The following is a 26411-nucleotide window of genomic DNA, read 5'->3' as shown; positions in this document are numbered from 1 at the left end:
AAAAGTGCTTCATTATGATTTTAGATGCTTGGGCCAAGAGAAGACTCTGGAGCTGATATGGAGTAGGTTCTGTGGACTCAAGATAGCAGCAGTTATGTGTAAGAAGTGTGCATCCTGTGCTTAATTTGTGTGCTACCATCTTGGACAGCTAATCTGGAAAGCATAAGGAGTAGCAAGACTTGGGAGTTAGTATATATAGACTTTTTGTCTCTGGAAGAGCACCTAAAGGACATAAGCAGTATCCTACCCTGAGGGGTCTCATGTTGTTAGAAGCTGATTTATTTGGGAAGTGTGAATTAATTGTGATTACTTATCTCTTTGTGGGGTGGATGGCATGGCTATTATTGGAAGACTTCCTTGAAATCCCTTAGCAAACTTTTTGAGGTCTAATTGCTTTTCAGATGTCCATCTCTTGCCTTGAAATAGCATCCTCAATTTTGCTGGGTAGAAAGTTTGGCTTATGTAAGTTTTATTTCAGTTTCTCTAGTTGCCCTTTATCTTCTGTGAGAAGACTGCTCTGTTCTTGATGACTATTTCTAGGTAGGTAATTTAGGTCTTTTCTTCAAATAGGCCCAGGTATTTTTTCTTGTTGTTACTGTTGTCCCCCCTCTGAGGCTTGGCTCCCTGGGAGGGAAGAGAGTGCTTTCTTCCAGTCTAGCTACTCTGTGGGTCTATATGCCTGAAAGTATGGCTGTGCCTACCTTTAGTAGTTAACCAGTAGACACAGTTAATTCCTGTCCCATATTAAGACATTGGCAACTTGTCAACTCCATTATCATTATCACTTCTTCAGATTGCACCATCTAGACTGAGGGGTAAATCATTTGGTAGGATATCCTAACCAACCCCTGCCTTCCATATTCAATCTCTTTCTCTTTCTAATATTCACTCCCAAATATATTGTTATACAAGTCAATAAATAAAAATAATTTTAAAAAACTGTCATATATTGTTGCTTATCTTAATGCTTGTTAAAGGCCTGCACCAACCCAAACACAATAAAAAGAAAATTGAGCCTTCCGCCCCTCAAAGGGAAAACCTGGTTCACAAAGAACTCCCAACAGACATGGAAGACCTGGGATCAACTGGAAATTATCCCTTCACCTTTAGATGAGAAACCAAACTGTTCTGTGACATGTTGAACCCCTGAAATTTCTTCAGTATTTCTTACAACACACATGGCTCTCCATGTGGAGGTCCAAACTGAATCTTCACTAGGACAGATAGATTAGCTTAAAAAGAAATTAAATAAACTCAGAAAAGTCCCAGAGAAGTATTGAGTTCCTAAAAGGGGTTTAAGTGCCTTCCTTCTGGAAGATTATCTCTAGTTTATTATTTATTTATTATCTCTAGTTTATCTTTTATATATTATCTTGCTCATACGTCCTTGTTTTCATGTTGTCCCCCTGATTAGATTCTGTCTTTCTTGAGGCCAGGTACTGATTTTGCCTTTCTTTGTACTCTCAGTGTTTAGCACAGTATCTGGCTAATGGTAGGTATTTAATAAATGTTTCTTGACTTGACCGAGCACTCAGCGCTGATTGCTCAGGGTTCTAGACCAGTAAGCAAAGTCTATCTTATGGGCATGTAGTCCAAAAATACTTCACACAAGCTGTGTAGACTCATGTAATAATGATAATAATAGCTGACATTTATATAACATTTATCAGGTATTATGCTAACTGCTTTACAAATATGATCTCATTTGATACCCTACAACCACTCTGAGATATAGGTGCTATTATTATCCCTATCTTATAGATAGAGAAACTGAGATAAACACAGTTGTCCAAGATTATACAATTAGTATCTGAGGCTGGATTTGAACTCAGGTCTTTCTGACTCCAGGTCCATTGATCTATCTGCTGTGCTACCTAGCTGCTCCCATGTCACAATAAAACAGTCTAATAAATCTGCTTGAAAATTTAAAGGAAAAAAAATGAACCTAGCTGAGTACTCAGTGTGCTTTAGGTGAATTGATAAGTTCTAGTATTCAAGGGATGCAACGTCCATGCTTCTCATGTTAGCTACCATACTTGTAACAGGCACATTAGTATAGAAGATATGAGTAGATAAGTTTTAGCCATGTAAAAGTTGTCTCAAAGCAAGTGGTTTGACTTTTAAAAGGAACACACTGGAAAAATGATTGTCCAATTATAGTCTGAAAATGAAATGAAAGAAGTAATATTCATTTTTTCCCCAGTGGATCCATGCAAATACTAGGACATGCAAAGGGTAGAGTCCTTGATGGAGAATCTCTCTAATGAGTCTAGGACATCCCAAATGTACCTCAGATAAAGTCTGGTCCACAGTGTAGCACTTCTTCCAGGAGTTATTTCCCAGTTTGTACTTGTAGGTTGAATCCTCTCAGGGGGTAGTTCCCTCAGATTCAGAGTAACCTGTGGGTCTGCTTTCCTAAAACTGTAACTCAAAACCCTCTGTCAATATTACTTTTAATAGTCTTTCAGTAAATAATTAGTTCATTGGTATTTATTGAGTTGGTGTAGTAACAATAGTAGCTATAAAACATTTCTCCCCCATAAACCTGCGATTCCTGCCCTAGTCCAGTTACCTCATTTTATAACTGAGTAAACTGATACTCATAGATTTGTACTTGGTCAGCCAGCTGCTTTAATTCCTAATCAGGACAGTTAATTAAGATGTCATAGTTACTAATTTTGGTGTCATAGTTACTAACTTTTGAGACACCATCCACCATTAGAATAATGCTGGATGTGGAGATAGAAAACCTGTGCTTGAGTCTTGCCCATTGGGCCTCTTAGCAGCTAGGTGCTTAGGCATATAACTTCACTGAGTCTTCATTTTTGCATCCATAAAACTCAAATAATACTACTTGCATTACCTACTTTATAAGATCATTGTGATAAAAGCATGTTGTAAATAAACCTCAAAAAGCTGTATAAATGTGAAGGCAATAGAAGAATGGATGAATGTTGGGTAGAAGCAGATTGCAGAATATCTTCAGTGATGAGCTATATGTGAGAAGTAGTAGAAGACATAGATGCTTTGAAAAGGTGGGCCATCCATGTAGTGAAAGTGAGGGGTAATTATTGTTGCATCAGTATTTACAAAATATCCAAAGAACTAAAGGAAGGTCTCTATTCATTGGAGAGATTTTCTATGGAGGATTTAAGACAAAGATGGGTGTGAACAAATAACTCACCCTGATAAAATGTTAGATCTGTTAATGGACTAATGTATAATTAGTATTATTCATAAGTGAATATTTGCTTTGTTTTTTTCTAGGTTCTACTTTTATTGTCATATATGGTGTTTGCTTTCTATTTTTTTAATTTTTAATTTTTTGGAGGCAGTCAGGGTTAAGTAACTTACCCAGGCTCACATGTCTGTAAGTGTCTGAGGTCAGATTTAAACTCAGGTCCTCTTGACTTCAGGGCTGGTACTCTACCCACTGTGCCACCTAACTTCCCCTGCTTTTTATTTTTAAAAGGCTACAAGTCATTCTAATTTATAGAATTAAGGTGTTGTTAGTGCCTCCTAAATTATGGGCAGAAAAAATTTAGTAAATGTGAATGTTGTTTTTAGGATCCCAATGTTTCTGATAAGTGTGACTGGAAACCTGTGCATTATGCTGCTTTTCACGGGCGCCTAGGCTGTGTGCAACTTCTTGTTAAGTGGGGAGCCGCTATAGAAGATACAGATCAGAATGGAAACCTTCCAGGTAAAACTTAAAAAAAAAAAAGAGTAAATCTTTGAGTTTTGATTCTTTAGTAGTGTGAATGTTTAATTTCTGACAGTGTTTCTGGAGTTTGGACAATGATCATTTGACAACCCATGCAAAATTATGGAAATAAATGATTTACATCAAAATTAACTCAATGACATTTTCCAAACATTTGTTAATCAGTTACCAAATGAGATATGCAAAGATAAGTAAGACATAGTCTTTAACTTGGGGATAAAGCAAGGGGGTAAACATAGACACGTGGAAGGTATAGGGAAAATAAGACATAGGCACAAGCATACAAGATAGACATGGGTATAAGATTTATAGGCAAGATGCAAAAGAGAGGTTAGTAGAAGGGGACAAGACTTTCTGACTGGAGATAATCAGAGAAAGCTTCATTTAGGATGTTGCTTTTGTACCTCCTTTGAGGGAGGTATAAGCAGAGCCGTGTTAGAGACTGTGTGGGGTAATTGCCTTTCAGACTAAGTGAGTAAGGATGTAGAGACAAGAAAGTATAGGATGCGACTTTTACAAATTAGGAATTTAATAATATTTTTATTATTGCTTTAAACTAAATTTTATTTTTTCAATTAACTAAATTGATCTTTTCTCCCTCCCTTCTACTTCACCCTCCAGTTAAAAAAGAAAGAAAGCTCTTGAAAAAGATATGTATAATCAAGCAAAACAAATTACTGCATTGGCCAAGTTCCAAAAATATGTCTCACTCTGTGCTTTGAGTTCATCACCCTTCTATCAGGAGCAGGAAACATAATTCTTCTTCAGTCCTTAGGAATCATGGTTGGTCATTTATTGTGTTAATCAGCATTCCTAAGACTTTAAAACTTGTTTGTCTTTACAATCTTGTATTTATTATACATTATTTTCCTGCCTCTCCTTATTTCACCCTGCATCAGTTAGTACAAGTCTTCTCAGGTTTTTTTGGAAACCATTTTCCTCATCATTTCTTTTTTTAAAATAATATTTTATTTTTTCCCAATTACATGTGAAGACAAAAAATTTTTAAGTTTGAAATTTTTCCATCCCTCTCCTGTCCTCTCTCCCTAAGAGGGTAAGCAATTTGACATATGTTATATATGTCCAATCACATAAAGCATATTTCCATATTAGTCATGTTGTGAAAGAAGAAATAGACCAAAAAGAAAAGAAACTTATGAAAAAAAAGTGAAAAATAGTATGCTTCGATTTGCATTCAGACTCCATTAGTTTTTTCTCTGGAGGTGGATAGCATTTTTCATCATAAGTCCTTCAGAATTGTCTTGAATTATTGTATTGCTGAGAATAGCTTAGTCATTCACAGTTCTTCATCACACGATGTTGCTGTTACTGTGTACAATGTTCTCCTGGTTCTGTTCACTTCAATATGCATCAGTTTGTGTAAGTCCAGGTTTTTCTGAAATCAGCCTGTTCTTAATTTCTTATAGCATAATAATATTCCATTTTAATCAGATACTATAACTTGTTCAGACATTCCTCAGTTGATAGGTATCCCTTCAGTTTTTACTTCTTTGCCACCATATGAAGAGCTGCTATAAATATTTTTTGTACAAATAGGTTCCTCCCTTTTTTTAAATCTCTTTGGTATATAGATCTAGTAGTGGGATTGCTGGATCAAAGAGTATGCACAGTTGGATAGTCCTTTGGGCAGAGTCCCAAATTACTCTCCAGAATGGTTGGATCAGTTCATAACTCCACCAGTGGTGCATTAATGTCCCAATTTTCCTGTATCTCTTCCAACATTTGTAATTTTCCGTTTCTGTCATACTAGCCAGTCTGCTAGGTGTGAAGTGGTACCTCAGAGTTGCTTTAATTTGCATTTCTCTAATCAGTAGTGATTTAGAGCATTTTTTCATATGATTATAGATAGCTTTAATTTCTTCATCTGAAAACTGCCTCTTTTTATCCTCTATCCATTTATCAGTTGGGGAATGACTTTTATTCTTATAAATTTGACTCAGTTCTTATATATTGGAGAAATAAGGCCTTTGTCAGAAACATTGACTGTAAAGATTGTTTCCCAGCTTTTTTCTTTCCTTCTAATATTGGTTTTTGCATAGGTTTTGTTTGTGCAAAAAATTTTTAATTTAATGTACTCAACATTATCCATTTTGCATTTCATAAAGTTCTCTATCTCTTGTTTGGTCATAAATTCTTTCCTTCTCCATAGATCTGACAGGTAAACTATTCCTTGCTCTCCAATTTGCTTATGATATCACCCTTTATGTCTAAATCATGTACCATTTCGACCTTGTCTTCATATAGGGTGTGAGATGTTGGTCTTTGTCTAGTTCCTGCCGTACTATTTTCCAGTTTTCCTAGCAGTTTTTTCAGATAGGGAGTTCTTATCCCAGAAGCTGGAATCTTTGGGTTTATCAAACAATAGATTACTATAGTCATTTACTATTGTGTTTTGTATACCTAACCTATTCCACTGTTCCATCACTCTATTTCCTAGCCAATACCAAATAGTTTCGATGATTGCCATTTTATAATATAGTTTTAGATATGGTATGGCTAGGCTACCTTCCTTTGCATTTTTTTCCATTAATTCCCTTGATATTCTTGAACTTTAGTTCTTTCAGATGAATTTTGTTATTTTTTTTCTAGCTCTTTAAAATAATTTTTGATAGCTTGATTGGTATGGCACCAAATAAGTAAATTAATTTAGGTAGAATTGTCATTTTTTATTATATTAGCTCAGCTTCCCTGTGAGCAATTGATGTTTTTCCAGTTGCTTAGATCTGACTTTATTTGTTTGAAAAGCATTTTGTAATTGTGTTCATATAATTCCTGAGTTTGGCTTGGCAGGTAGACTCACAAATATTTTATATTGTCTACAGTTATTTTAAATGGAATTTCTAGTTTGACAACACCTACCTACCAGAGATTGTGCTTTATTCTCATAACCTTAGGGAACGCTAGGCAAACATTGGGCCAACTTTATGCTACCACCTGGTGCTGAAATAGGGTATAAGTGAAGGAGATAGTCATATTTTTGATTTTTAAAATGTTTGTACAAATAATCACTTGCCCACTGTATATTTCAAGTTTTAACTTGATTTCTTTCTGGTAAAGAATCTTAAAAATTCCGTGGCTGTTATAGCCTCATCAAAAGTCTCTATTCTCAGAACCAGAACAAAAAGGGAGCATTCTGATATCCTACTGAAGAGCCGAGTTTTTGCTATATAAGCTAACATGGGTGTGGAAAGCTACAAGGAATTGAGTTCAGATTTACTTAAATACTTCTTTTCTCCACCTGGAGGGATTGAATTGAGAATCCCAGTAGAATAAAATATATTGCCTAAAGAGATATTTAACTTAAATAACTATATGTATATGTAAGTGCATATGTGCGCGCACATACATATATAAGATTGCATTTTCCTAATCTATCCTCTGTGAACGTGGAATGACGTTGAAGAGGTAGAGAGTTGCGTATGCGCTGTATCCAATACAATAGTCTGAATCCCCAAATTAAAATAAGAATCGGTATTTATAGAACACCAAATATGACATTAAAAATTGATCTGCCCCACACTATAAGTGGAAAGGAAGTAGATTTCTCTTCATTCCAGATATTAAAGGACATAAAATGTAAATAGATTGCTGTTGTCTTGTAGCTAGTCAGTCAACAAGCATAATATATCAGGTATTGAGCTAAGTCCTGGGTATACAAAGAAAGACAAACAAGTTCCCTGCTCTTAAGGGGTTCACATTCTTATAGGGGAGACTGTGTACAACTGTGTGCAAACAATATGTATACAGAATAGAGGGAAGGTAATTTCAGAGCAAAGGTACTAGTAGGGTTAGGGTGAGAGGAGGACAGGCTTTCCGTGGAAGGTGAAGTTGGAGCTGAGTCTTGAAGACAGCCAGGGAAGGTAGGAGGTGGAGGTGAAAAGGGAAAGCACTCCATGCATGGGGAAGAGGCAGAAAAAAAGGCAGAAAGAGCTGAGAGATGGAATGTCAGGTGCAAGGAAGAACGAGAGGATCAGTGTATCTGGATTATAGTGTATATAGAAAGGAGTGAAAAATAAGAGGACTGGAAAAGTTGAAAGGAGCCAAGTTGTTATGAACCAAACAGAGGACTTTGTACTTGATTCTAGAGGTTATAGGGAATCCCCTGGATTCTATTAAATATGAAGGTGACAGGTCAGACATGTCCTTCAGAAATATCACTTTGGCATCTGAGTAGAGAATAGATTGGAGTGGGGAGAGATTTGAGGCAGGAAAACCAGCTAGCAGGCTGGCTATTGCAGTAGTGGAGACCTGAGGAGATACTTAGTCTACCATTTTATTACTTGTTGTAAAATGACAGGGGATTGGAAATGGGTAGAAGGAAGTTCTGTGTTGCTCAGGATGGCAAAGTTATATATGATGGGAAGACTTAGCTCCCATATTGCCATCCTTTGAAAGTGAAAACTGGTACAGGGTGACTATTTTCTAAAACAAAAACTTCAGTTTTGATGCTAACTTTGTCCTCTGTATTTGCCAGTTCATTTTGCAGCCATGGAAGGTCACCTTTACTGTTTTAAGTTCCTACTCAGTAGAATGAGGAGCATGAAGCAGGCCTTAAAAGTCTTCAATGATAATGGAGAAAACGCAATGGACCTAGCACAGAGATTCTTCAAAGATAACATTGTACAATTTATACAGGGAGCTGAATTTGAAGGAGATAATCAAAACAATCAGGAAAGTAAGTCATTAATAAAATTAGAATTTTCTAGCTTTTTATTCTAGGCTTGGTTGACTTAGGTGGATTTTTGGAACTTCGATTTCTTCTTGTGGGGGTGTTTCCTTTATTAGCATAAGTTCTAAACCCTCTGTACATTTTCAGTCTGCACATTTCAGTTTGAACATTACATAGAAAATCCATCTAATGTGCTGGAGATCTTCCTCTGAGTTATTCAGTCAATAAGTATTTTTAAGTGTTACTCGCTAGAGACTTTAAAAAAAAAAAAAAGAGGCAAAATACAGTCCGTGCTCTCAAAGAGCTCATAATCTAATGGGAGAGACAACATTCAAGCTTGTATGTACAGACAATCAATATACAAGATAAACAGGAAATAATCAACAGAGGAAAGTCTCTATAATTAAGAGGGATGAGGAAGGCTTCCTGTAGAAGGTAACATTTGAACTGGGACTTGAAGAAAGCCAGGGAGGCCACTAGACAGAGATGAGGAGGGAAAGTATTCTAGGTGTTGGGAATGGCTAGAGAAAATACCCTGAAGCAGAGATGGAGTATCTTTTCTGAGGAACACCTGGGAGGCCAGTGTCACTGAGTGGAAGAAGTGGGGTGGAGGAGAGGGTATGGTGTAAGAAACCTGGAAAGGTGTGGGGGCAAGGGGTGGCTAGGTTATGAAGAACTTTGAATGCCAAATAGAGCATTTTATTTCATCTTGAAGGTATTATGGAGACACTGAGGTTTTTTGAATGGGATGGGGGTGACAGTGTTGGGCCTGTGCTTTAGGAAATCACTTTGGTGGCTCAATGGAGGATGGATTGCAGTAGAAAGAGAGGCAGGCAGAGCCACCAGCAGGCTATTGCAGTAATTATTAGAGATGAGAGCCTGCACCAAAGTGGTGGCAATGTCCGAGGAGAGAAGGAGCCATATATTGAGAGAGATTGTAAAGGTGAAATCGGACCTTGGCAACAGATTGGATGTGGAGGGCAGGGAAGATGAGAGAATGAAGTTGAGATGACAGTTTGGTTGGGGTGGCTATAGAAATTTCTTAAAATAAGACAACAGAAATTTACCACATCAATTGACTCTTCATTTCACTTGAATACTTAGAGGCCATTGAAGGGTTATTAATTGGCCTAATTTCAATAGTGTTGTATCTCAAGGAATAGGTAGCCCCAAGGAGAGGGAGAGAAACAGGGGAATGGCCTGTTGGTAAAGTAGTCAGAACACTCATAACATTTATCGTTTAAAAACAAAACTTAAAAGTTTAAAAACTTAAAAGTTCATTGTCTTATACGGGCATGATTCATAGTGACCCAAAACAATTAAAATAGTAACATCAAAGATCACTGATCACAGATCACCATAACAAATATAATAATAATGATAAAGTTTGAAACATTGCAAGAATTAGTAAAATGTGACAGAGACATGATGTGACCACATGCTGTTGAAAAAATGGCACTGATAGACTCAGTCGATGCAGGGTTACCATAATTCTTCAACTTGTAAAAAATGCAGTATCTATAAAATGCCATAAAGTGAAGCACAATAAAATGAGACATACTTGTAGATTTGAGAATCATCAGCATGGGGATGCTAGTTGAATCCATGGGACCTGATGAGATCGCCAGGTGAAGTACAGAAGAGGAAGAAGATGAGGGGCCCCATGCTTAGTGGGTGCCAATGGACCACTTGACTTTCTATATATTTCCTTTCATTCTCATTATGTGAGTGAAATAGCCTCCTTTTTTCAAGAATACTTGATATTGCGGACATCTTTTCTTCCAATTTTTGTGTGTAAATAATCATTGGTAATATGGTCCATCCTGCTTAAGACATAGTATGTCTACTTCCATTGCCTTTTAGGTCACTTGTAATTTTATTTTTTCAAGATCCTTGTGTTCTATGATTCACATTCTTATAAGAATCCAAAATATTTGTGTTAATATTTTTTTGGCATTTTTGGCAGGGAGCACCTTGGGTCATTGAAAAGTACTATATAATTTTCCAAATGTGATCCAATTTCTTCTTCAAATGCTTTTTTTAAACTAGACAAACACCAATAAATGTGAACATTTCTATATGCAAAGAAGAACAGAAAAAGAAGATTGTATACGTAACCAAAAATCTCAATACACGAGTCTTCCCAGAACAAGTTTATAACATAGCACATTAGTTCCCTAGCCATCTCACTTGCCTGTGTTGTCTAGTGAATCCTCCTCATCTTTTCTGTGCTTTTTTGACAAATTTTTCTTTCTTCATTTTTGGCATTGCCCTCACTAGGTATACATTATGTAGTGTTGTGGGGAAGGGATGATCTACTTTTTCCCATTTCTTTCATTTCACATGACCTCAATACCCATGTTATTTTGAGTACATATGGCAGAAAGTTGTGCTGATACATGAATTATCTGAACATGATTGAAATCTTGGTTTTGAAGTCTTGGATCGATAATGGTTTGTGTATGATAAATAATATTCTCACTTTAGGATTCTACCTTTATTGCTTTTGAGAGACAGTGTTTAGTTGGAAAACACTGAACCTTGGAGTCAGAAGACTTATGTTTGGTCTCAATTTTTTTGCTGTGACTTTGGATAAGTAACAAACTCTCTGAAACTCAGTTTCCTCATCTGTAAAATAGGATTAATAATGCTTATCATATCTGCCTCATTGTTGAGAATCAAATAAGATGATGCATATAAAGCATTTTATAAAATGCTATATAAATGTTGTCCTTTTTCTGCTAGACATTGAATTTACTGAACTAATTTCAAATGTGAGAGTCTTATATGGTTGAGATAATATTAAAGGCTAAAATTTGAAACTGCTCACAGAAAGGCAAAAAATAAGTGTGTATGTGTAGTTTTTGTGTTATATGTAGTGACACATAGTTTTTGTAAATACATATGTAGCCCATATATGTATACATATTTTATATATATATGTACACACACACATATATATAAACTTATTCTTTGCCTGTCTATGAACAGTTTCAAATATATGCAGACCACATATAAGTAATGAAACGTTGAACATTTTCTTGACATCTTATGAATTTTTTCCTACAGATTTAGCATTTCCAGGTCACACAGCTGCTTATAAAGGAGATTTGGAGAGGCTTAAGAAATTAGTGGAAAATGGAATAATCAGTATTAATGAGCGTGATGATAATGAATCTACTCTTCTACACAGAGGTTGGTAATCATGTTTCCCATTTCTTTTTTAAAAATTATTTAATATTTTATTTTTTCTCCAGTTAGATGTAAAAACAGTTTTTAACATTCATTTTTAAAATTGAGCCCCAAATTCTCTCTCTTCCTCTTTTCCCTCCTCATTGTAACAGCAAGTAATTTGATATAGGTTATACATGTGTAGTTGTGCAAAACATATTTCCATATTAGTCATGTTGTGAAAGAAAACAAAGACAAAAAACCCTCACAAGAAAAATAAAGTTTAAAAAAAATTATACTTTGATCTGCATTCAGACTCCATCAGTTCTTTCTCTGGAGATGGATAAAATTTTTCAATGTAAGTCCTTCAGAATTGTTTTGGATCATTGTATCTCTGAAAATGGCTAAGTCATTCAGAGTTGATCATTGCACAGTATTGCTGTTACTGTGTATAGTGTTCTCCTGCTTCTCATTTCATGTAAGTCTTTCCAGGTTTTTCTGAGAGCATCATGCTTGTTATTTCTTCACAAATGTATACCACAATTTGTTCAGCCATTCCCCATTTGGTGGGCATCCTTTCAATTTCAAATTCTTTGCCACCACAAAAACAGTTGCTATAAATATTTTTGTACATATAGGCTCTTTCCCCCATCTTTTGAAAAAATTTCTTTGGGATACAGACCTAGTAGTGTTTGCGGAGTCAAAGGATTTACACAATTTGATAGCCCTTTGAGCACTGTTCTAAATTGCTCCCCAGAATATTTAGATCAGCTCACAACCCCACCCATAATGCATTAATTTCCCACTTTTCCCATATTCCCTCTAATATGTTTCATTTTCTTTTATGTTAGCTAATCAGATAGGTGTAAAGTGGTACCTCAGAGTTGTTTTAATTTGCATTTCTCTAATCAATAGTGACTTAGAGAATTTTGTCATATTATAGATAACTTTGATTACTTTGTTTGAAAACTGCCTCTTCATATCCTTTGACCTTTTATCAATTGAGGAATGACTCTTATTTTTACAAATTTGACTCAGTTCTTTATATAGTTGAAAATGAGGCCTTCATTGGAGAAACTTGCCATAAAAATTTTTTCACAGCTAAGGTTACTACCCTCTATCTTATTTTTCCCACTGTTTATTCTATTCTCTCTCTCCTTCCATGCTCAGAAGTGTGTTGCTTCTGACTACTGCCTCCCCCAGTCTGCCTTCTCTTCTATCAGTACCATAGACCTTTCTGCTGACCTTCTAAGTTGTCTTGGGCTGGAAAATTGTTTCACCCCATCCTTTTATGGGTTGTGCCATTCCAGAATTTGTTTTGAAGCATTATTTAAAGTTGTTTGGAGGGGAATTTGGGAATTCTCAGGTAAGTTCTTGCCTTTTTCTGCCATTTTGATTCTTCTCCTGTGGTTCTCATTTCATTTGCAATTGTTAAAATTGTTGCTAACTTAGATATTCTTAAATAATTGCCCATTAAAAAGATTTAATGAAATTGACAAATAATTTTTCTGAGACTTCTAGAAGACAAGAATACATTTTACTGATTACAAAAATGCTTCAATTTCAACTGAAGTATAATTCAGTTCAATTTCTATTATGAAGAATATCACACTTGGAGTTAGAAGACCTTGTTTCCGATTCTGACTCTTCTTAAATTTTTGAATCATGTTAGCTGTATCACCTTGGGCAAGTCTCATAGCCTCTTTGAATCTCAGATTTCTCATCTGTAAAATGAGGATAATAATACTTTTACTATCTTCCTCATAGAGTATTATGTAAAGATTAAGTGGAAGAACTTTTTGGATTATAAAATAAAGCTATATTTTACATATAATTTACAATGAGGTTTATATCTGTAAATGTATTTGATTTTTATATTTATTGAGCACCAACTATATTAAAAGCAATGGCAGGCATTTGAGGGGGTGAAATAATGAGTAAGATAAAATCCCTGCCCCTAAGGAACTCACATAGTTGTGACAAAAAGCATTTGAAAATCTTAAAATGCTCTGTAAATGTGAGCTATGACCAGAAAAGAAGATGTAATGTTGAGATATCCAGAGAAAAACTTCCAGTGTGTAAACTGTACCCCTGTTAATGACCAGTGAATGGACATGGACAAGAGTTACATGGAATTAGAAGGCATGATCTTCTGCATGAAAGGGATAGACACATTAGAATATTGCAAATCTATGAAAGTGTTAAAGTATTTTAATTATTATCATCTTGTTCTTGTCTTTTTTAGTGGGTTTCAGATAGAAACAGGGACAAGTCACACTAGCCTGAGATATTCTTATATGTAATGTTTTATGAGATGGGACTTCTGGGTCACATGAGCAACAAGATAGAGGACTAGACGTTTTCTGTGATCCCCATGACCTCTCAGACCTCTCCAAAACGTAAACTATGTGCTAAAGATAAAATTCAGATGTCTTCATGGTCTGGGATATCTAGAATCCAAAAGAAGGTTAAAAAATACCCCTAAAACCCACGAACTATCACTTATTGACCCTGAACTCACTCAGCATCCCTAGTCACCCACCTTGACCCATGCTACTAGTAGTGCAGTTGTACTAATAGACCCAAGGATGCAACATAGGCTTACAATAAAATTCACCCCTACTCTTCAGTCTCCCTTCCTTCTCTCCAGTGCCATGGAAATCTTGGCTTCATGCTGCTGAAGTTTGCTTGGACCTTGACAGTCAGTTTGGCCACTGGCCTTTAGGAACAAAAACCTGTCAGGGGCTGCAGCTAGGAAGCACCAGTGCTGCAGAATTTCCAGGGCTCGACAAATGTATCAGCAAGCACCCTGACATTTCTAGGATGACCTGCTAGCACAGGTCCTTAGATCTGCTTTTCTAAAAGGAAAGCAACTTTTGAGGGGTCAACAATTTTCTTTAATCACATATACCAACAGAGAAAATACAAGCAGAGAAATAAAGACCAACAGGGCTTCTCTCTGACCATAAGCAATACATACAGATCAACAGACAGATCCAACTGTCTGACCATTACATATATGTAAGAGAGAGAAGGAAGGACCAACATATGGGTTTTCAAAGCTGGGGTAGGGGAGTGGGGGTGGGCGGGGGAGGGTGGGGGTGGGCTCCTTAACAGCTATCTAGAATCTCATCTGGCACATGAACTTTCTTCCAAAGACTAAGCCCCAAAGAAAAACCTTACTTCAGAGTAGATATATACTTTTCAGAGCTGGAGGATATCACGACCCTCATGACACTGATGCCTCATTAACAATTAACAAAAGGTGTGGGCCTTCCTACAAAACAAGACTCCCTTAATCAAGCTTCCCTTACTGGGCTCCACTTAAGTCCTATTAATGGGTGGGGAAGATCTTTCATTAAAATTACAGCAAAACAGCTCTGCAAAGCTCTGAACTTCTGGTGCTGGGCCAGAGAACTGAGTTGAGACATGGTGAATTGCTCAGCAGGAGAGAAGATTCAACCTCCAAGGAAATTGCAGTTAGAGGAGAGGAAATAGGAAGTGAGTGATATGGAAAATGTGGGAGTGGGAGGGGAGAGACTGAAATTATCAAAGATTTAAGAAAGAAGAAAACTTAAAGACCTTGAACATAAACAGATAAATCATGAGGAAAAACAGTAACAACAGAAGGAAATATGACTTCCAAAGCTACTAAATGAGTTCAGGAATCTATGAATAAATACTGAAAAACAGAGGAAAATGATTTAACACTTGAGACGGAGGACTTGTGGAATTTGTGGAGAACACGGAGCTACAGCATTTTTTTCCTGAGTGGTTCAAAAGAGAAATGAGAATTATGAGAGCAGAATTTATGACCTGCACAGCAAAGACAGAGGGTAGAATAGAAAAACTGTAATATGCAATGGCAAGCCTCACCAAAGAAACAAAAAAGAGAACAGTAGATTGGGAATGCAAATAACTAGAAATGACGAAGAATCCAGAAGAGAAGCAAAAGCAAACAAAACCCATGAGAAGAAAATCTGCTCACTATGCCAGCAAAACATACTCATCTTTTTTAAAATTTATTTTTATTTAATTTTAGTTTTCAACATCCACTTTTATAAGATTTTGAGTAATAAAATTTCCCCCTTTCCTCCACTCCCTCCTCCTTAAGACAGCATGCAATCTGAAATAGGCTATACGTGTACAATCATATAAAACATATTTCCACATTAGTTATGTTGTGAAAGAAGAATCAGAGCAAAAGGGAAAACCACAAGAAAGAGAAAAACAAAAAATAAGAAAATAGTCTGCTTCAATTTGCATTTGAACTCCATAGTTTTTCTCTGGGTGTGGATGGCATTTTCCATTATGAATCTTTTGGAATTGTCTTAAATCCTTGCATTGCTGAAAAGATCTCAGTCTATCAGACGTGATCCTCATACAGTGTTGATGTTACTGTGTACTATGTCCTCCTGGTTCTGCTCACTTCACTCAGCATCAGGTCATGTAAGTCTTTCCAGGTTTTTCTGAAATCTGCCTGCTCATTATTTCTTATAGACAATAGTATTCTGTTACATTCCTATACCAAAACTTTTTCAACTATTCCCCAATTGATGGGTATCTCCTTAATTTCTAATTCTTTGCTACCACAAAAAGAGCTGCAATAAGTATTTTTGTATATGTGGGTCCTTTTCCCATTCTTATAATCTCTTTGGGATACTGACATAGTAGTGGTATTGCTGGATCAAAGGGTATGCACAGTTTTATAGCCCTTTGGGTATAGTTCCAAATTGCTCTCCAGAATAGTTGGATCATTTCACAGCTCCATCAACAATGCATTAATGTTCCAATTTTCCCACATGTCCAACATTTATAATTTTTCTTTTTTGTACTAGCCAATCTGATAAATGTGAGGAGGTACTTGACAGTAAAACATACTAATCTTGAAGACAGGATGTGTATAGACAAACTAGGGATCATAGATCTTACAAAAGAACAACACAGTTGGACATAAAGATATAACATTGCAGTGAAGAAAATAATAGAAGAGAGCTGCCCAGAACTTCTGAACATAAAAAATGAAATTATAATTGAAAAAATTAACAGATCTCTTCCAGAAAAAAAGCCCCAACTGCAAACACTAAGACATATGAAAAACATGAAGATAATTCATTCCAGAAAGATGAAATTCTGCAAGCCATTAGGAGAAAGACCTTTAAATACAAAGGATAAGCTCTTCTTCACCCACTGGAAAAGGAGAAGGAAATGGAAATGTTTTAAAGATCATTGGAGCCCAAGATGCAGCCCAGGGTGACCTCTTTTGAACATTTGAGCTTAACTATTCAGGACAAAAGATGGATATTCAATAATAAAGAAGAGTTTGAAACAGTTTTAGAAAGAAAAGCAGAACTGAAGAGATATTTGCTGCAGTAGAAGTGAATAAATGTAGCAAAGGACAATAACAGTAACAGAGGGACAACAAAGAGATGAGTAAGAGATTTCTTTCTAAATGTACACAAGGATATAGGGGTGAAGGCAGAAATCTGGTAGAGGAACCTGGTGACACCTTCCTTGCAGGTGAATGCTTCTTTTGTGGGACTATATTACAACATCGGAAAGTATATGAAAGGAGGGAGGGGAGCAGGGAGACAGGAGTGTGTGTGATGAACAATGAGGGGAAGGTAACCTCTGGTCTCAGAAAGAGAAAACCCTACAGGAGAGTTTGTGAGGAGCATAGAAGAAAAATTGAAAAGGTGGGGGGAAGGAAAGAAGCCTTATTTTTGGAGGTGGGAGAGGGTTCTACTTTATGAATGATCCTATAGGTGAAGAAAGTTGAGGACCTTACACTGGATGAGGCCTGGGAGATTTGGTGCTTGCAAAGTCATACTTGTCCTACATTAGGAGAAGAGTTGGAACCCCTAGGGGCAATTGGCACATGGGGAGTGGGAGAACATGGACACAAAGGGGAGATTTCTAGGCAAATATAGAAGAAAGGGTCAACATAGACCAAAAAAATAAATAAATAAAGTAAAAAAATAATACACTTTGATCTGTATTCAAACGCTATCAGTTCTTTCTTTCCCTCATAAGTCCTTCAGAATTGCCTTGGATCATTGTTTTGCTGATAATGGCTGTCATTCACAGTGGATCACTGTATGATATTGCTGTTACTGTGTACAGTGTTTTCTGATTCTGTTGTAGCTGTCTTATGACAAGCTGCCTCAGGTATTGGGATTATCCTTCTGCTAGTGGTCACCTTTTCTAAGATGCTTTGTAGTATGTTTGGTGATACCTGTCCTTGTCACCAGTGAACTTCCCCCAAAAGACACAGAACCACTGGCTTCTTGAACTCTGAAAGTGACCACCACTTCTAGACATGCCCATCTTGGGGTCAATACTCATTCACCTGAGGTCAGGAAAGGGCAGCTAAGACCTCAGGATCAGGATCACCTAGGCAGGACAGTGGCGAGCTGCCATGTTCTCATGGCCACATAATGGTGGAAGTGGGGAATAGTGTGAGCTTCCCTTCTCACTCTCTGTGGGAAGTCCTAGAGCTTCAAGATGCCACCTGGAGGATAGAAGGAAGAGAGTGCCAGGGCTGGAGTCACTTTTTTTAAGACCCACTGAGTCATCAGCTATTCCTGCTCATCAACTAATAAAAGTATTGTCAGAGATGGAGAACCTGTGACCTCAAGGCCACATGTGGCCTTCTAGGTCCTCAGGTGCAGCCTTTGGACTGAGTCCCAAACTTCACAGAACAAATCCCCTTTAAGGGTTTACATAAAAATTATTTCCATAATATACACACATATATACACACACATACACATGCACGCACATCTCCTCTCTTTTGTTCTTTTTTTCCCTTGAAACCTTCCCTCCCTTTGTACAAAACTCCCTAAAAACTCAAAACCTAACTAATATAGTAACCATGTTGGTTTTGTGTTATGCATTCATCAGCTTGTCATCTGACCTTTGGATTCATGATTGGTTATCATATTTATCCAGAATTCATTTGTATTTTTGTGTTGTTTTATTTATATTATCATAATAATTGCTATATTTTCTTCCTAATTTGGTTGATTTTGCTTTCAGTTTGCAAAAACTTCCCATATTTATCTGTATTCTTCATATTTTGTTGTTTTTTATGGCATACTATTATTCTATTACATTCTTATGCTATCAGTTTTTTAACCTTTCCCAACTGAAGGATATACACTTTGTATCTAATTTTTTTGCTGCAGCAAAAGAAGGTGCTACATAGCTAAAGCTTATAGGTAGTTGGCTTTTTGGGAGTTCAGGTTGTGAGCTAACAGTGGAGGAAGAACCCTAGGTCTGGACTTTTCTGCAGCTCTCCTCTTCAATTGTCAGGGGATAATTGTTACATCCATAAATGGTTCTCTTTTTTGCTGTCATAGGTCCTGCTTTTTGAATTGACTTCCTCTTTTTAGTGTCTGTGCCTAGAGACTTATGTTTCTCCACTACTTTCTGGATGTGGTATTTCCTTCTGGTTGAGTAACTGTGCTTTAAATTGACGTGGTGTATGGGGATGGTAGGAGGAAAACAGATCCCTTTTTCCCCCCTTGTTGCCCTGTAGTATATGTGCAGGGGTCTCCTCCACAACCACTTGAAACTGACAAACTCTCCATCTTCTGGAGAGAGGGTCTCCTGCAAGAGTGTGCCCCACTGTGAGATTCCATGGCTGATGAGAGGGGTAAGGGAGAGAAATCCCCTCCTCTCCTTTTTTTTGTTGTTCAGTCATTTCAGTTGTTTCTGACTCTTTGTGACCCCATTTGGGGTTTTCTTGGCAAAGGTACTGGAGAGGTCTGCCCATTTCCTTCTCCATCTCATTTTACAGGTGAGGAAGCTGAGGCAGAGTTAAGTGACTTGCCCAAGTTCACACAGCTAGTAAGACCAGATTTGAACTCATGAAGATGAGTCTTCCTGACTCCAGATCCTGCACTTTATCCACTGCAGCACCTAGCTGCCCCTCCTCTACATACCTTGGAGCAGTGGATTCTTTCTCAGGGCCCAGGTTCTTCTCACCATTGAGTCCTAATCTGCATTCCCAATCCGATTTCTGCTGCCTCAAAACAGATTGTCTCTATGGATTAGCAGTGTATAGCCATGCAGGGATATGACTAATTTTTTCTCATCCAGTGACCTTGCTCCATTCCAACTGAATCAGATAGAGGCCTTTATGCTTTGCAAAGGGACACTTGGGATGTTAACACAGTAATATCCTGTCATTTGTTATGATATCCATTGGATAGAGGGGAATCAAATGATCAAAGACCAGATTCAGAGTGAGCCATTTCAGGTGGCAAAAATAGCATGAATGAAGTTACAAAGGTGAAACTAAAGTTATGTGAAAGAATGAGGAGACCAACCTGGCTGGTATGGAGCATGATTTTCCAGACATTTGAATGGCCATGTTCAGTACTTTGAAAAAAAAATCCATGATTTTATGGTGATGGAAGCTTGCCTCCATTAGTGAAAATTGCAAACTTTCCATGCCTTAGTAGGCATACTTCAGTATATTTCGTGTCCAAAACTAATACTGTATGTCATCACCTGGTGGCCAACTTTGCAGTTATCGCCTTTTCACACTTTTCACACTCTGTTGGTTTTTGGAGGACAGACTCACAATTGAGCCAGGCAGGACCTGCCTTTGAGATCTCAGGGTCATCTTCACAGCACAATGAGACTTTAGAGGAGGTTCTCTCATTTTTATGAGAAAAGAAAGCAGAAGTGCTTGTTTGACTCAGTAACCTGTAACTGCCTCTCTTTATGTTTGTTTTCTGTTTTACTTTAGCTGCTGGTCAAGGTCACATAGAATGTTTGCAGTGGCTGATTGAAATGGGAGCTGATGTTAATATTACCAACAAAGATGGGGAGACTGCAGCTGACACAGCTAAGAAGTAGTCAAGCCCACCTGTTTTATAGAGATTTTTTCCCCTCTAAATTTTATATTTGTTCTCTATACTCTTCAAAGCTAACAGATAATTTGTATTAATGAGAGACTGTTAAAGCTCTTTGTCAACCTTACAGCCCTACAACCTTTTTCACCTCTTCCTCCTTTTCTTTCTCCATCTTTTCCTCTCCTTTTCCTCTTTGTCCTCCTCCTCCTCTTTCCCAACTCAGTTATTTTCTAATGTGAAAGGGTATTGGTATGGAAAAAGTCATATACACTTGTGTTTGAAGTATATTTTAATACTTGGATTTGGATAAAAGTACATTTGAAGTTTAGGGAATTAATGACACTTAACCAGTGAAGCTATACTTTGGATTGTCATATACCAGAGACATCTGGAAAGCTACCCTAGATTTCTTCCCTTGCTCCCCTGCTTAACTACATCCTTCTTAGCACTTCATGTTGGAATTGGCAAAAACGTTGTACTAGTTTACACAGTTATACTCTCCTACCAAACTCCCCCTCCTCTCCTTTCTGTCTATTATCTTCCCTCGAGGAAAAAGAAGTACCTAAATGCTGTGTTATGGGAGGCCTTTCCTTCCATTTTTTATGGAGCTGAAGAAATGGTGATAACACAGGATTTAGAATACAAATGACATTATGGGATCCAAAATTCAAAGGTAAGATTTGCCTTCAACAAGTTGCAGTTGTACATAGTGACTGCTATAGCAGTTGGTCTCTTGTCCTACTTCAAAAAACTTCAGATCAAAAAGGGTAAGATGATTAGCAATTGAGTAGATTCTTACTCCTTTGTACCTGTAATATATTTTTCTCTTTTTAAAAAAGATTTTTCAAAAATAATTTGAAAACTTACATCAGTCTGCTTTGGGTAAGGGGAATTAAATTGAGGTGGTAATCTGGAGTTAAAATATTAAAACATTTAACCTTGGAAGCACCTCCCTTTCCGTATGATTTCTTTTCCAAAGTCAGCCATACCACATTCCCTTTTCAGGGTTAAGGTTAGTGCATATTAGTCATAAAAGTCAAAATCATAGAGAGTAGATGATGGGTATTCCCAATCACAAAAAATCCTCATCTATTTATCTTCATTTCCTTTACAATACAAATAGACCCTGTGCTTTTGAACTAAGAGCAAAATTCTCTAAATACAACTGAGTGAGAAAATGAACATAACCACACAGCCCAAAAAAATCTTTTAAAACTTAAGTTCCAAAAGCTTATAGAGGAAAATAGAGGAAATTGCACTGTTAGGAAGAAGATCTAAATTGAACTGGGACAGCGGGAAGTGGCTGTGTCCTTAGTTAGGACGCATACCTGAGGCTGAAGGCAGCTTAGTTGGTGACTTAGTAATCTTCATTACTCTTAAGAGTTTGCTTTCCTACAACTTTATCCTCTCAACTTTGCACAAGTGATGTTGATCTTTATAGCCACTGGCATAGACGCTACTGGTTAGTCTCATTAGTGGCTTATTTTGGCTAGTCTAACAAAAACAGGTCCCTTTAATGAAGCTAATTTTTATAATTGTTTTCATTTAGTTAAACAGCTGAAACTTAGCACATTATAATGACTGATTTTCATTTATTAGTTATCCACAAATGGGAATCTCCCCTCTCACCACCACCCCCATTATAGAGATATTACAAATAAAGAGCCACATCCTAAATTATTTTTTCCCTATATTCATCCTTGCATTCATTCAACAAACTACATATGTAACCAACAGCTCTGTATGTATGCAAGGGACTATGTTCTGAAGCCTTTTCTAGCCTAAACATATTTAAACTTGGCTAATCTTCATATGATATATTTTCAAATCTATTTATTATTTTGGTCTTCCTCCTCTGGTTGCACTCCAGCTTGTTTGTATCAGTCATTAAATATGGCTCCCAGAACTAAACAGTATTCTAGGATAAAATGGTAACAAGATGGGATGGTGTTAAGAGGAAGGATAGGGAAGTAATAGAATGGAGAAGGACTGACCTACTTTCTACCTGTTTGACTTTGGGCCAATCTCTCCAGCTTTTGGGGGCTTAATGTCCTCATGTAAAATAAAGAGGTTGAACTAGATGACTTAGTTCATTATCTACAGCTTGGAAGATCCCTTCTAACTGTAAGTACTATAATCCTGTCATACTACGTACATGAAAGTATATTATTCTACTTCCTAAACGGTTTAAAATTCTGCAAGGTGTTTTGGACAGCATGGGGAAAGAAAACTTGAAGTTTGAAGTAGAGGTCAGTTATAAAAGTGGGGCCAAGGCTACTTGGAACAAACCCAAATTTCAGATATGGATCTGATATCTGGGAAGACAGTGGTAGGGAGTGGAAAGAATTAATCATTGTCATTCTGGTTTTTTGCTGTGGTATTCAGTTCCTTTTTTGTTGTTGTTCTGCATGCTGAGTGAAGGTATTCTATGAGTTTATACTTCATATATTTATTTTGGGGGCAAACTAATATAAGCACTTATTTATATCTTGTGGTTAAAATATTTTTTCCCAGTAATCATTGTGTCTATAAAACTATGGAAACAGTGTCCGACCTTAAGTATCCTGTAACTGTTTATGCTTTCCATTATCTGATCTATCTCAGAGTGTCATTGATTCTTACACTTTTTCTACGTTATCACTTTTGGTTGGCTTACCGGTGGGAAGTCATGTGGAAAGCCTTAAATTTTGTTTAGTTAATTACATAGTGCAGTTACCAGAGCACTTTAGCATTTCTTGCCATGATGAGGAGGATCTTGAATCACATCAGTTTATGACTCTTTTTTTGTCTCTAGGTTTGCCCATTTGTCAGCAGTGTCACTTTTAGAGGGGCTGCAGAAATATGAAGTTGAAGAAAGTACTGAAATTGATGATCAAGATGTGAAATTTTTTGAAAGACATGGCGTTGAAGGAAGCACAGATGCAAAGGATGAGTTATCTCAGAGTGAAGCTGAAAAAACAGATTCACGAAGTGAGCCTGCTTTCTTTATGTCAATATATCTTTTATCATCATCAGTATTTTTAGTCTTGAGGAAGTACTATAATCAAGGGCTTTTTTTTCCTTTTATATAATTGCTTTCTGCAAAGATTTGGATATGATTCTAAGGAAAATTACAGTTCAACCAAATAAAAAAGTATTTTGTACTAATTGGGTGCAATGTACTGTGCTTGGTTCTCTGGGAGTAATACAAAGATGAATAAAGCAGAGGGACCATCATCCAGGAAAACCTGGGAATACATAAACATTCATTCATCCTTCTAGTCATTCAACAAATTGTAGAAGACAGGGACTATGCTTTCAAGTCTTTCCTCTTTAGAAAACCTAAATTATTGGTTCCAGATTTAACTAACAATGGAAGAGTTGTTGCACAGTAGCATATGATTAAATGCCAAATGAATTGTTATAAAAGTTGAGAGGAGGGAAAAATCACTTGAGGGTGCATGGCTCAAATCAGGCTTTACAGAAGCAGTGGATTTTGGCTAGACCTAGAAGACTCGCAGGATTTGGATAGAGGGGGAAAGTACATTTCAGAAGATATGTCATTGTAACAGCCAGCACCCCCACATACACGGGGGGCCTGCTATCACAGGTTCTTAGATCTATATTCAAAAAGGAAAGCAACTTTCAAGGAGTTAACAATCACTTTAATCAAGTACTTATATCATTCCTTTAACCAAGCACATATATTATTCATGTAGTTCAGGGGAGTCAGCACCCTGAACTTCAAGAAAAATACAGAGAAATCAAAGATCAGCAGACATGGCTTCTTCTGCCTGAATTCAACAGACAGGTTCAACTGTCTGATCAGTTACCAGAGGAGAAGTGAGGAGAGGCTCCTTTAGCGACTTCCCAGAGCCTTCATCTGGCCAAACAAATTTGTGTAGTCTGTAAGCCGCAAAGTAAAACCTCAAGTCAGAGTATTTGTACCTTTTTTTAGAGCCAGAGGGCATCACAACCCTTGAGAACGAGTGCCTCATTAACAAAAGGTGTGGGTTTTCCCACAAATCTTCCCTTTAATGGGCAGGCCCATTAATGGGTGGGGAAGATCTTTAATCACATTAAAATAATTAACAATACAAATACATATACTGTTTCTAGTTAAAGAAACTCTTGCTTCTGCACTTTACTCCTAGTAAAGACTCTTGACTGATAAAAACAAGATTCAGTCAGAAGCACTTGATTATACTAAAAAACAGCAAAAGATCCTGCTTTGCTTGCCCTTACAGTCATTAATTTATTTCCTCAAATATTTGAGAGCCTGCTATGTCATACACTTAGGATCATGTCACACAGATTTAGAGCTGAAAGGAACTTTAGAGAACATCTGGTCCAACCTCCTCATTTTATGGATAAAGAAACCAAAGCCTGGGGAAAGAAGCGATTTGCCCAAAGCCATACAGGTTCTAAGTGAAAAGGTTAGGATTCAAACCCAGGTTCTCTAATTCCAAATTCAGAGCTCATTTTCAGAGTATTGTGGGAGCATATTAAGAATAAAACTATCTAAATTGTAAGTACCTCTTTCGACATACCTGTGTTGATGTTCCATTGTAAAATAGTATTTGAAGTTATAAAAATTATACTTTATCCATTCTTAATTTAGAAACCGTTTTTACATTATTAAAGTAATTTTAGTCTTCTGCTATTTGATTCACATAATAACAAACTTAATCATCTCTCTTAGGTCTATATAATAATAATTTCCCAAAATCTTTCCATATTTTTGTATTTTTAATTTTTTATTCATTTCTTGATTTCCTATGTTTAAAAAAGTCAGAGAATTTTAATTTTTTGTAACTAAAAAAATTTAATTTTCAGTTTGAAAAATGTAAGTATTCAAAATTAGTATTTATAATACTAATAGTATTTGTATTTACAAATGATACCTATATTACGTTAAAAATAAGCAGGATGGTTACAGAAACTTGCCATATTGGGTAATGTTGCTGCAGATCTGTTGCTCTAAACCACCATTTTCAGTATTATCATCAGACCAATTTTTACAATCTCCATGAAATATTTTCTTCTTGTTCAACTAGCAAATTTTAATTCTCAAGGCAAGTACTTGTCAAATGGTTTACTGTCCTCCAGTAATGGTGGTGGTAGTGGAGGATGATGGGGCTTATAAGGCAGGGAAATATGTCAATTCACTGGGCTCCAGCAAAAGAATCTTTCTGGAGAAAGATGGCAACATCCAAATCACAGTTTACTAAAGAAAATAGTTCAAGCCTGTTGACCTGAAAACTTGGTTAAAGAAAGGCAACAGGCTGAATGCATACATTTTATGATTTAATTAATTAATTGATCAATTCCCTATTAAAGAAAACGGTAACATAATGCATTATGGAGCCAGAAATGTTCTGGCTACCCAGTGCAGAAATCTTCTGGCTTATATACATTTTGCCGTGAGAAAGGAACTCTCCTAGTTGAACAAATCATAAATTTAGTAAGACAAGACAATTAACAAAGTAATGTTGGTCAGGCCTTGGGATTCCAGGCTGGATAAACATATGTCTCGGTGATAAGGAAATCCCACCAGTAGTGAGTGGCAGGCTTCCTGCCCTAAACAGATAACTGACATAGGAAAGGGTAAACAAAGTTCAACAGAAATTACGACCTAAGATGTCTGTGTTTTCTTTACCATTAACATGCCATAACATAGTATATGTCTACAAATATTAAGATATGGAAAATGTCCCATTATTCAAGATAGTGTCTTAGGTTAAAGGTCTCTTAAGGAATGTAGAGTCAGCCTTGGCTGGCTTTGTTGACATAGGAGAGGCATTCTCTGAGTTTGCTTCAGAGAGAACAAAGAGATTATTCCAAAATTTTATATTAAACATTATCATTCCCTCCTTTTGGTCAAAGGCAAGCCGAAGGCTTCGCCTGTAGACCAACAAAGATAAGAAAAAAAAACCTCTAAATAACCAGTAGTGTGAGAGTTTACTCTTCATGCAAGTCTGGT

The 26411-nt window shown here is 36.7% G+C and overlaps 1 protein-coding gene across 4 annotated transcripts in view; it reads left to right on the top strand.

Moving 5' to 3' along the window:
• ANKRD42 (ankyrin repeat domain 42) overlaps positions 1-26411 on the top strand; it is an 80978-nt gene that overhangs the window by 36541 nt on the left and 18026 nt on the right. For 2 of the 4 annotated variants that reach the window (XM_072610707.1, XM_072610708.1), the window contains 5 exons: positions 3568-3703; positions 8220-8420; positions 11484-11609; positions 20344-20449; positions 23244-23419. In XM_072610707.1, the coding sequence (XP_072466808.1) occupies positions 3568-3703; positions 8220-8420; positions 11484-11609; positions 20344-20449; positions 23244-23419 (745 nt within the window). The remainder of the gene's footprint in view (positions 1-3567; positions 3704-8219; positions 8421-11483; positions 11610-20343; positions 20450-23243; positions 23420-26411) is intronic. The other 2 variants (XR_011967346.1, XM_072610709.1) reach the window with 2 other exon arrangements.

The sequence above is a fragment of the Notamacropus eugenii genome, chromosome 5, assembly GCF_028372415.1.
Source record: "Notamacropus eugenii isolate mMacEug1 chromosome 5, mMacEug1.pri_v2, whole genome shotgun sequence".
NCBI lineage: Eukaryota > Metazoa > Chordata > Mammalia > Diprotodontia > Macropodidae > Notamacropus > Notamacropus eugenii.
The sequence above is the reverse complement of the archived record's forward strand: the minus strand, read 5'-3'. Positions and strand labels throughout refer to the sequence as shown.